Below are 12231 nucleotides of genomic sequence, written 5' to 3' on the forward strand. Positions count from 1 at the left end.
CAAAGCTTCAAAGTTCCACAAGATATGTAAATCATGATAAATTTACAATCTATTCGGTTATATTTGAAACTCAGTCAAGACTTGCTATAAATCCAGCATTTATTTTTCAAATATATTAATACGCAAGGGAAGCAATTTCATTAGAAAACGTATTTAAATAGAAAGCGTTAATTCTACCGTTGTTGGCAGTCTAGCAAATCACACATTCTTCATTCGAGGTGTCGGCGACAGCTTAATCTCATTCGATACGATCTGCCCTGTCGCCGATGTAGCATTTGCATCTAGTACAATTTAACTCGTCGCATTAACTAGTATTTTCCTTTATTACTTCCTGGGTTGCTAATTTATATTTATTTCTACGCCTACATAATACTGAATCCAAAAGAACTTCATATTTTCAGTAAGGCTAAAGTGTTTAAGTACCCTGATAGAAACTAAAATTATCGATTTATTTTAAAATTATTACCAATAAATATTGATCATAATGCACATACAACGTGTAAACATGTTGTAGCCTAAAAGACAACTAATCAGTACTTGGTACATAAAACCAGTAGAGGTCTGTACAATATTTTCGACTACTCAAATTTCGTCTCACTTTTCCATTTGATAAAATTCAACCAACGTGTCCAATATTGGAATAGGGGACCGGCCTGTGCTTGATTTTGTACATTATTCTATATGTAATGGTTAATAATACGAAAAAGAAACACCCCGGCGAAAACTGCATAACAATTGGTTAAAAAATGAGCGAGTAATTCATATTTAAAATATTGTAATGTGCAGAAGTGGGCGCGATGTGGGGATATCGCTTCATCTCTTTTTGCACTCGTCGTAATTCCCGATGACGTCACATGTGGATATTTCGTCTCTTTTCTGTTTCTTGTTAATTACCCCTTCCACCGAAATTCAAAGACTTTTATAACTTGTTGATTTTTACCGGATTTTAATAATTCCTGCTGTGTTATAATTTATATTATGTAAATATTTGATAATAGTAAAGAACAAAAATGAGTCCGGTACCCTATTGTCGCTTATTTCATTATGTGACAAAAATTAGCTCAGCTTTATAGTTGCGCATGCGCTTCTTCTTCTCTTATGGGAATAGAGGCGTCCAGTTTATGAGACACTGTTCTAATATTGAATACGTTTCATGAAATCTTAGCAACCATCACTAAATAAACAGTGGAACAATATGTCGTGGGTAATCTATTATGTTCTCTAGCCATTGTGTGATGATTGGGTTTTTATCTATTGGCATCGCACTGTCGCCTCTTAAATGTGTTTTGTGTAACGAAATTATTATTATTTATTTTCTTTGTTTGTTTCGTAGTGGCTCTTATAACCTTGTACAATCAGTCACAAAAGTAGCAGAACAAATTCAAAATTTTCCATTTCAATTAATTCATTAATGGGAGTGATTTTCCAAAAAATAAATAAAGATATACAGTGAGTCCCTAGTTAACGTCGACACTCGTATTAAAATATTTAGAAGAGTATTTTATTTTGCAGGTGGTGGGGCACGAATCAGTTTTAGCAGGGAATGGGGCGCACGAAATGCGTTGTGGCCGGCGACTGGTCTCAGGACTCTTCTCTCGACCGAGGCTACCTCTAGGTTACTCCTACGTCACAACGGTGCCTCCTGGTGCTTGCCGGCTAAACGTCTCCGAAATCGTAGCTAGCGAAAACTATATCGGTAAGCCTAGACGCGAGCAATAAATCCAATTCTGTTGAGCAATATGTATAGAATCTGCATTGTGCATTGACAACGTCCATTCGAAAATATAATTGGGAACATATTTATTACTATTACATTTGAATTAACAATCGGAGTTGTTGGCAAAAGCTCATGTAATATAAATTAATTATAGCCCACAGAGGTCTATGCTATTTAGACTTTTATATGGTAGTACACAATGCAGTCAATTATCCTTTGACGAAAGCAAATGGGCCGCGAACGTGAGCCTGATCACTCGTCAGTCAACAATGTCGTCTGCAACGCGGGCTGTAAATCATTTGCCACTGGTCACAATACCGCCGGTCACTTTGTTTTGTGCGATGACGAACTCTATTCACCTTGGTTTTGCTGAATCAATTTGTACGACAGGTGGTAACTCGATTTGCGTAATTAATGGTGATGGCTTTGTGTAAATAAGCAATAAAATATATTATTATTTCGTTGTGTAAACATATTAGTGGTTGAAAAATAGTTCTTTACTTTCAGCCTTGAAAATATCGAACAGTTCGTATATAATGAATGGTGAGTTTGCGGTGAGCGCGCCGGGCACTTACGAGGCGGCGGGCGCGCGCTTCGTCTACTCCCGCGGCGCCGGGCTTGACGTCATCTACGCGCACGGGCCCATACACTATCCCATCGACATCATGGTTAGCGTCCCTGTGCAATGATTCTTAGAAAGCTACCTAAAAGATTATAAAATATTCCAGAGCCACATTCCTAGGGTGTTGCTAAAAAATTTTTTGTAATCTTTTTGCTTATACATTGCCTTTGCATTAGTCATACGCTCACGCTTACGTTGATGTAAATTCATATATGAATTTGGACTTGGTTTCGAAGATATTACAATAATGTATTTACAATTCGCAGATATTATACACGCAACCAAATCCAAGTATTAAGTACGAGTATTTTACTGAAGCGACGGGTGATGATAAATCAGCTTCAGTCGCCGACCTACCAGACATTCCTTCAACAGCTACTACTAAACATACGAGACGACATCATAACTTCGATGCTCATTCCAGAAGTCTCGGAGTTCCTAGGCATCCAGATTTAACTAGCATGTCTAAGAAAGATTCTAATCACTCTCTAGACGAAAATTCTGGTGCCAACCGAAGATTTGCGTGGAAGATTTTGTCATACACACAATGTACGCGGAGTTGTGGTGGCGGTATACAGGTAAAGAAACCAAATGTGATATTCAAATACTACTAAAAATATGATAAAATTGAATACTATTATTACTAATATAGCAACTGACGTGACGCATATGGAAGATAGTTAGGTAGATAGTTAGGTGGCGTTATTATAATTATAGCTTATGACACAGAAATTATTTATCGCCCATAAATGAGAAAATCTGCGGTTTGTTGTTATTACACTTGGAGCCGATGATTAAGACATTGTATGGCTTGGAACAATAAAGCAATTTTATAGATAGTTACAAGTTATTATTAGACATAGAACTAAGATTGAAAGCTAATAACAATTCCAGTTGGGAAAGTATCGTTGCGTGGAAATCACCAATGGGTCAGACAGAGAAGTATCTTCAGTTCACTGCGCGGGATCTCCGCCTGCCGGCCGCAGACGACGATGTGGCAACACGGTGTGTCCACCACGATGGAGGGCAGCTGCGTGGTCAGCTTGTCCTCGCTGCGGACCCGCATCAAGAACTAGAATCGTTGGTTGCGTCCAGGATCATGCAAGGGGTATCACTAAGGTGAATAAATACTTGAATATTCAAAAACAAGATTTAAAAAATTTTGCTCTTTTGTTTATGGGTTAGTTGTTTTGTATTTATAGATAAGCGATCAAAAATGCCTGCCGCCGAAACCGTCAACGACAGAACCATGCGACATACCGAGATGCGACGACAACTACGGCATGAGGCATATCGAAACGAAACGACCGACGCAACGGGAGCATACAGACACCTTTCGCGAAGGGCCTGTCTACACCGTGGCTGTCAACACCTCCGACATCGACATTGGCCCGGAATACAGTTTTAATGCACCAGCTGGATGGATTTACACGGAGTGGTCCGAGGTACGTTGCTTTTTCTTTGTTTACAGAACAGTTTAAACAGTTATATTGTATGACGGCAGTGACATCATTTCAACCTCTTAGCTGATTCATCGTTAATGGTTTACAGTTTTTTGGATGACTAATACGATGGTAAACTTTTGTTATTGAAATCTGGTAATATTCAGTGTACAGGATGGTGCGTGGGAGGTGGAGTCCAGACGCGGAATGTGCGTTGTGCTGATCCTTCAGGATGTGCTCCGAGGAAAGAGCCTGAAGCAACTCGTACATGCACCCTGCGCTTGCCTTGCGAGCCTCTCGAAGGTCAATGGTTTACGAGTAAGTAATCTTGTACAGTGAATTTTGAAATATCTGCACTATTTTATACAACAGTGATTAAAATAGTATCTACATTAAAATATTTTTTTTTTATTTTAAATAATTGGTTTTTATTTGAACTAACTATCTTAAGCATCAATTTAAGTAAATAGATTTTATTATATGACGTATATACTTTTGCTTTTTTGCCAGGCGAATGGTCGAGATGCTCAGCCAAATGCGGAGGAAAACAAGTACGCAGTGTGTTGTGCATTGGTGGCACTGGAAGGCGCCTCAGGAACAATGCTTGCAAGGAGCCGAGACCAGATCACGAGAGGGATTGCGGAGGCGAGTGTCCTCCTACTTGGTACTTCAGCGATTGGAGCCAGGTAAATCGATTTTGTAATTTGTAATAATGTTTGGAAAGTTAGGTGTAGTGTTGAATTGCTTGTAGAGATTTTTTATGGTATCATGTTTAAATATTTAATTAAGTTTTAGCGAACGAATAATTTAGGGACTTTGACATGTCACCTATAGAGAGTAGATCAAAATTAGAGGTTAACATGTTTAATAGAATTTATTTACACGACGACAAATGATGTGTGCATTTATTGACATAATATTTTAATATTTTTAATTGGTTTAAATACAATATAGTCAAATATATACTCATTAAAAATAATAACAACTTTATTGAAATTAACTACCTAAACGCGGTAGGGCACTGGTGTAATTTTTTCCAAGTATATCTCGTCGATAAATTACAAAATAACACCTACGCTAATGAATGTGGTGTTGCGTTAAGCGTTTCCATTATTAATTGAACTCAGCGCCTTGTGATTGATACTCTAATTAACGGAGCGTGTTGTTACTTCTCGTTAGTATTAATATAATGTGACACTGTTCAATGAACCCAGGTCTCAATTTCATTGAGCCCACCTATTCCGAGGTCGCGTAAATTAAAAGATTGAATCAATCCTGCACGATGTTGAATTGTTATGACATCTATTTGTGCATCGTAAATGATTCTGACACGTCCGCGTATCATATTTTAGATTTGCATCTTGAAGAAGAGTGTCTAGATAACATGGCTCTATTAGTTCTGAGTATCAAGGTTTATAAAAAGGACGTTTATATAACACATTTAAATTTATATGACATCTTAGATGAAATCTAAAGTTGTTTTAATTACTATGCAACAAGAAGATTTCAGATTTTTGTAAATATTTAAACCGTTTTATTAAAATGATTTATACCAAAAAATTTAAGACACTTACAGCGTAAGTAAATAGGTTCTATCGGCGTAGTATGAAGTAGTTTTTATATATTAGAACATGTACAGCACTTTTTTGTATGACTTGTTTACACCGATTATCTGATATTATGTTCAGATATTAATAAAATAAAATAATCCATTTCCCGTGCATGGGACATTGTTCCTTCACTGTCGGAGTGCAAAGATGATAAATGCCATTCAACAAAAATCGAGTAAGCATCGATGACTTGATACAGTGTTGAGATATTTATAAAACAAAATAATCCATTTTCAGTGCATGGGCAATTGTTCCTTTACTGTGGGAGTGCAAAGACGAACAGTGGTGTGCACCCACGAGGAAATCGATGGAGAGAGTGGCGAGACAGACTGCAAGGAATCTCCGCCTCAATCTCATCGGACTTGCGAGCTGAGCTGCTCCAATTTATCTACCTTGCCACCTGATCTGACTATAGGTATGTCGTGGTTGAGACTTAATGTCCGGAATTAGGGTTTAATTTATCTTGCTCCCTAATCTATTCATAGGTGTGCAATTAGTTTCAATTTTAATCTTATTCTAAGGAATTAGGGTTTATAGTTCTTCAACGAATGATAATGATGATTTGGGAGTTAGATTCCTGAAAGCCCAAGTCCGGGCCCGTAACACATACGTAATTCCTTTTTAGGATTGTAGATGGTGGAGGTCGTTTAACATCGCTCACTTAGTCATTTGCTGGCATATGCTATGAAAGTATTCCTAGATCGAATAAGTTGCTGTAAGTGTGTGTAATAGTTCTTTCGGGATAAAAGTCTTGCTTTATATTTTCTTGGGATAAAAAGCCTGTAGCACTCAGGAGTAATGCAGCGTCCTATTGAAAAAAAAATCAAGTAGTTCCAGATATTAGTCCCTACAAACAAATTGACACACTTTTTTTCTTTATAATATTAGTATAAATAAATTTGTACCGTTTAATTCAGCTGCAAATCGCGAATGATTTTATTGATTCTACAGACTTACTGTACTTTACTGTAGAAAATTTATTCTGAGTGTACCATTACGTTCTTCGGTCTGCAGTCGTTTACTACTACTACTTACTTTTGACTTTTTACGCTGCGTACGTGTGGAACAAGTATTTTTATAATTTTTGTTTTATTTGGTTAGTTAATTTGCACCTTCGGGTCAAAAAAATAATTGTACTTACCTATGTAATCTGACATAGTGTTTAAATATTTCCAGAGTCTCAAAAAGTATCGGGTTATGAAGGCACCAGCACGCAGATTAACACTGCTAGAGGTGTTAGAACAAAAGGTAAAGTTTCAGTTGGTACTTCGTATCGTCTAATTCACTAGAAATATATTATAAAATAAAGTTCTGAATTTAATTAAGATCTATTGTCTTATTTCATGCTACAAGGTCTAACAAACCTTGTCTTCAAATAAAATTATTGTATGGAATATATGAAGTGAATGATAGCCTAGTTGGAAATGGAACGGCGTGCCGAGACAAAGGTTCGCATGTTCGAAACCAAAGACGCACACCACTGACTTTTCGATGTTACGCGTGTATTGTTTACTTTAGCGAGGAAGGAAAACTTCGTGAAGAAACCTGTATATCTAAGTATTCTCCATAATAATTTCGAGGGTATATGAAGTCTGCCATCCTGAACTAAACCAGCGTTGTGGAGATTAAGACCTAAAACCCTCTTAGTAGTAGATTTCTGTGCTCAGCAATGGGCAATATATAATACAAGCCTGGTATTATTTATTACATTTTATGGAATATATATGTGTTTTCTTTCAGACTGTGAAGATAAACTACCCAACTGCATGCTAGCGGTGCAAGCTCGACTTTGTCACTACAAATATTATATTCAGAACTGCTGCGATTCTTGCAGAGTCTAAAACAGCCATTACATTTAACATGCAATCTCTTAATCTGGTATTTTCAGGACGTTTCCGTCGATTTTTTTCCACCGACGATGCTATATTTCGATGGCTTCTAAGTAAACTATCGTATCTGACAAAATTGCGATATTCCCTTATTTACAGTTTTGTTATGTAGGTACAGTTTACTACCAAAACCCATTAAAAAAGGTAGTAAATGATTGTTAATAAAGTGTTTTCTCGTTTATTAACTTTTGAATGGAATGAGTTTCGTATTAAACAATACCTTAATAACGAAACGCTAAAATGTGAATGTCGCAATGTTTTCAGATACGATAGTTTATTTAGGAGCCATCGCTTTGATATATTGTGCGCTCAGCAAATTTTAGGCGCGTTGTCATGTAAAATAAGTCTTTTGCATAGACCCATAAGATAAAATTTCCAATGAAGTTATAGAAAAAAAATCCACCAGATTTTATTGGTGCATTTGTACAGCTCCGTTCTTCCTATTTGCTTATTAATTAGCTTTAAGAAATTTAACTTAGCCTTTAAATCAAATTCTGACTAATCAGTGCAAACAGTATTGACATCTTAATTGTAATATTAACTGAACCCAATAAAAGGTTTTAGATCGTTGCAATAATAGACCTCAAAATTTACGCAAAATTCGCATCCGAATTTTCTCAAATAAATATTAACTCCAATATTAACATTTATAGCTCGCTGCCAACTAGCATTGCCATTTATTTGATTAATTATCTTGTACATATCATATTTGGTAACATTTCATATATTTTTAACATTAAAGTATCTATTTTGCTTATTGGTGTGATATTTAATATAAGCATACTTATAGAATATGATTTTATTAAGATTAGATAATAAAAAAATATGAAATCATGACGTAAAATAGTCTTACAATATATATTCAATGTAATTCTCTTAAATTATATTTATGCGTGTACGATGAGCGTTTGTACATAGTAAGTCATGAACAGTAAAATAGATTAAACACACGGAAGTTTTTATTTTCATTTATTAACCTTATTTTTAAACCCGTAGTGTTCAAATTTCAACATTTATGAACAATATGCTAAAAGTAGCATGTTGACATACAATATTTCATGATATACAATTAAAACAATATCTGTATATTGATTAAAATATACAGATTTGTTTGTTTAAATACAGTTACATACTTTTTATTACATTTAGGCACAACTACTAAATAATGTATATTATTTACATTAAAACGTTTAATGCTTAATTTTTAGATGCTATTTGTATGTATTAAGGCGGCCATCAAATTGACGCACTAACCATATTAGTAGAAGCTGATTTGTTCGAAATTTATGTATAAAGGAAAAAAGATATATCTACAGTGTTATTTTACTTTAGTGGATTAAATTTTTTTCTAATCGATGGCTCCTAAGTAAACTATCGTATTTGAAAAAATAGTGATATCCACTTTTTTAACGTTTCGTTATTAAGGCACTGTTTACTACCAAAACCATAAAAAAGATGTTAATAAATGATTTTTAATTTAAGTTTGTATTTTTTTTTTTCATTTATTAACTTTTGAATTAAAAGGGTTTGATAAACAGAAGAAACGCTAAAAAGTGAATATTGCTATTTCTCCAGATACAAAAGTTTACTTCGAATCCATTGTAATGTGAATATCATATCATTCATTTCATAGTGAAAATATGCCTAAAATTGTTGTTACCATGCATTACCTCCTAAAATAAATACACATCATTTTAATTTGCAACCAATACTATAAGATGAACCATTGAATAAATAGCATTTGGTAGTTTAACAATTTCAAAATTACCAATTTTTATTTATGTGCATATTTCCGCCAGTAACTCATTTGGTGTAAATGTACAGAACGAGTGCCCAAGACCGTTTGCTCGGCCGAGGGCCTTAAATATGCTTTTAGCAATTTAACGCCTATTAAATTTTTTCACCAAATTAAGCATAGTAAACGATAAAACTCCACACAGAGCCATAATAGTTAATGATATAGATAGATTAGCGTTTATATCACCTAGAAGGGTTCTGTACAAATCATTGAAGCCAAAGCATAATGAGAGAAATGCGACAGATATCGTTAAAATTCCTACGCAAATGTGTACTAGTCGGAATAGCAGAGTAGAGAGATGCTTCGGGAATATCAAGTTCATAACTCCTCCAACGAGACTCACAACTGTCAGTATGAATGCGATGAAACCTGAAAATACATATAAAGTCAATTAATCAATCAGCCTATCGCCGTCTACTATAGCACTTTCTCCTACCCAAGTGTGTAAGTACCTAATATAAACTATTTATTGTTAGTGTATACAAGTTGGGTTTTAAGTAGAGCAGAGACTTTCCCGCCCTCACACCCACCACTACAACTCCTGTAAGCCGGGATCAGCAGTGGCACGAATTTTATGACACCGAGCAGTGAAGCTCGGCGAGTCTCAAGGAAAACTAATATGTCATTATCCCGCAACGAAATTAATCAAATAGAAAGATAGGGAGGAGTTGGAAATATTAATTGTCCACTTCCCTCCAGAGCTATGCGGGTAACAAAATCACGATGTAAGGAGGCGATTTAACCTCAAGGATAGGGACGTTTACAACTAGATAAGCTAGTTATAAAGCACCACGGATAAAATTAAATGAAAGGTAGAGCAGTAAAAGTAGAGCTACTTCTTGGTTATTACAGAAAAACTTTGTTAGGAATCAAGGGACAATTTTTTGAAGGTATTTCCATATGTATCCACTATTTAAAAAAAATGCACAGCCTCCAAATAATGAGCTACGAATTGAAAAAATATTGATGATTGATGTCTGCGATTTAAGTACTTAATGAGAATAATTTTGCTATGTTTTGGAGCAGTCGGTGAGAGTGCATAACCACCATCTGCAATGCACTTACGATTTCTTTATAATATGAGTGCTCCTCTATGATTACGTATCATCAGTTGACCTACTTATTCAATTGCTCATCGCATTCGCGTGAGTCTGTACTGTGAATTTGGTTCAAATTTGGAATAGTGACAGTGAAAGGTAAAGCGTACACACACATACTCACACCTTTTATCCCCGAAGGTGTAGGCAAAGGCGCCATGATACACTCACTATCCGCCTTGTGTATTCCGTCCCATAATGTTTAAGGAACCATATGGGGCATCAGTTCTTGCCTTATAGGTAGAGGGATACATAAAATATTCTTTCAAATTAGAATTATAGGCTTGTTAGACATATTAATAAATCCGATCGACATCATATTCCTAGTCGATTCCAACACATTAAAAAACATTTGTGAAACTTACCAAGTATGCCATGTGCAGACTGTAAATGATCAGTTAAACTTGCAAATCTGATAATACTGCCGACGATCGCCATAAGTGAACCAACTACTTGCATTACCAGGTGGATTATCTTCTTTTTTGGATACATCAGCGAGTTTGCCCAACTATGTGGACTAAATGTTAGGATAGCTTGACTCATCAAAATCACATACTGAAACAACAATTATGAGCACTTAAATGCAATAATATACAATACAAATACTCTTTATTGTAACAATTTTTAAACAGAAAATCAGTTAAGATTGATACAATGCATGATGTACAAAGGACAGCCTTATCGCTGCAAGCGATCTTTTCCGGGCAAACTTTGAATGGAAAAAAACTAAAATCACACATAGACAGCGGCATATAACAAGAAGAAAGAAACAAACAAAAAGACAATACTAAATAAATCCTAATACATACAATGTTACAAGCTCTTAGATACAAGCAAAAAAAATACCAAGCAAAATAACCTTGAGAAAGTCCGTTTTAACAGTTTCTTTTGAATATAAAAATAACAAAGCTTACAGAATATTTTTTCATTTACCAGAGCACGTTAAATAAAATTGAAAATAAAAACTACAAAAGTGACGACCCGAATAACTGGCAAAACATAATTAGGTCAATGTTGAGAAGTTTCATACCTGGATTGCGTTACTTACACCAAAAACACACAGCTGAATGTGTTGTGTCATAGAACTTGTTCCCACAAATATGTTGCTGAAAAGAAATGCACTCAACGACACGGCACCAATTACTATGTGTGTTCCTGTCATAACCACGTTCATAATAACTGTTAAAGTTGGTGAATCTGGTGGAATATGATGAGGGCTTTCCATCATCACTGTTCCTGGAGGAGGTGGCGGCGGCGGTGGCGGCATCATTTTTAACGTCTTCACACGCTACAGGTTGGGATGTAACACTAAAATATCAGATATCAATAAGTGTTATCTGAAATCCGTTATCATTGATTTAGTGATAGCGACCATCGATTGCGATAGTTTTCCCAGTTTAGGAATAGTTGTCTCGTAAACTATTTGTTATGTCATAAAATTGTTTTCAAATTATCAACGTATTATGGAATAATCTGTATCTGCAATTACGATTGCAACAAGTTGCAAGTGTATTGTTAGTTATTCTTTTAGTAGTAATGTATTTATTATTTGGTCTACATTTTTACAATTCTTGACATATTTAGTCATTGTATAGGTATTTGAGTTTGAAACATTATTGATCGAAGTAGTAAATTAATGTCGCTTTGTATAAGTTATGAAATAAATTACCACTCCAACACAGTTTACAAATTATATTTCCAGTAAAAATCCAAAAATTGATCGAAACGAATACAGTGAAGAGACAGGTAATGAAAATCAAAATTGAGTCAACTCCGATATTCCCTGTCCACATGCTAAAATGTTCAATTCGAAACGCTGCACAAAGACTGAACGCTGAGAGAAAAATGCTGCACACCCCAGTCACGTAATGTATGAACTTGATCCAGAACACATTCAGACGGCTAAGTCTATTTGCATACGTTACTAGAATCCCGTTGGCCAAGCTCGTCAAACTAGTAATTAGTGCACATAAACCTGGAATAAAACGGGTGTGTTTAATAAATAGGTAATCTATTTTAGAATAACTTAAACGTGTTTGTAAACGTAAACAGTGTA

The 12231-nt window shown here is 35.3% G+C and overlaps 2 protein-coding genes across 2 annotated transcripts; one reads left to right on the plus strand and one right to left on the minus strand.

The window, feature by feature from the left end:
* Window positions 1–1195: 1195 nt before the first annotated feature.
* On the plus strand, window positions 1196–8230 carry LOC119189519 (ADAMTS-like protein 4). The gene is made up of 11 exons (XM_037439420.1): window positions 1196–1204; window positions 1462–1696; window positions 2225–2385; window positions 2606–2917; window positions 3234–3458; window positions 3542–3784; window positions 3949–4099; window positions 4292–4467; window positions 5629–5806; window positions 6568–6639; window positions 7132–8230. The coding sequence occupies exons 1-11, from the start codon at window positions 1196–1198 to the stop codon at window positions 7230–7232; spliced, it is 1863 nt and encodes a 620-aa protein (XP_037295317.1). The 3' UTR covers window positions 7233–8230.
* A 3-nt stretch (window positions 8231–8233) lies between these two features.
* LOC115444754 lies at window positions 8234–11788 on the minus strand. Its single transcript, XM_030170661.2, has 3 exons — window positions 11224–11788; window positions 10541–10730; window positions 8234–9447 (listed from the first exon to the last, which is right to left on the minus strand). The coding sequence occupies exons 1-3, from the start codon at window positions 11443–11445 to the stop codon at window positions 9161–9163; spliced, it is 699 nt and encodes a 232-aa protein (XP_030026521.1). The 5' UTR covers window positions 11446–11788; the 3' UTR covers window positions 8234–9160.
* Window positions 11789–12231: the final 443 nt, after the last annotated feature.

This window comes from Manduca sexta, chromosome 16, assembly GCF_014839805.1.
Source record: "Manduca sexta isolate Smith_Timp_Sample1 chromosome 16, JHU_Msex_v1.0, whole genome shotgun sequence".
NCBI classification, from domain to species: Eukaryota; Metazoa; Arthropoda; class Insecta; order Lepidoptera; family Sphingidae; genus Manduca; species Manduca sexta.

What these genes read in the sequence shown, in the direction of transcription:
- LOC119189519 (XM_037439420.1), top strand. An exon ending in TTTACACGGAGTGGTCCGAG is followed by an intron (nt 3,785 to 3,948) that starts GTACGTTGCTTT and finishes GGTAATATTCAG; the next exon opens with TGTACAGGATGGTGCGTGGG. An exon ending in ACTTCAGCGATTGGAGCCAG is followed by an intron (nt 4,468 to 5,628) that starts GTAAATCGATTT and finishes ATCCATTTTCAG; the next exon opens with TGCATGGGCAATTGTTCCTT.
- LOC115444754 (XM_030170661.2), bottom strand. Translation starts at nt 11,445, where the DNA reads ATGATGCCGCCACCGCCGCCGCCACCTCCTCCAGGAACAGTGATGATG. An exon ending in TTCAGCTGTGTGTTTTTGGT is followed by an intron (nt 10,731 to 11,223) that starts GTAAGTAACGCA and finishes TTGTTGTTTCAG; the next exon opens with TATGTGATTTTGATGAGTCA. An exon ending in GTCTGCACATGGCATACTTG is followed by an intron (nt 9,448 to 10,540) that starts GTAAGTTTCACA and finishes ATGTATTTTCAG; the next exon opens with GTTTCATCGCATTCATACTG.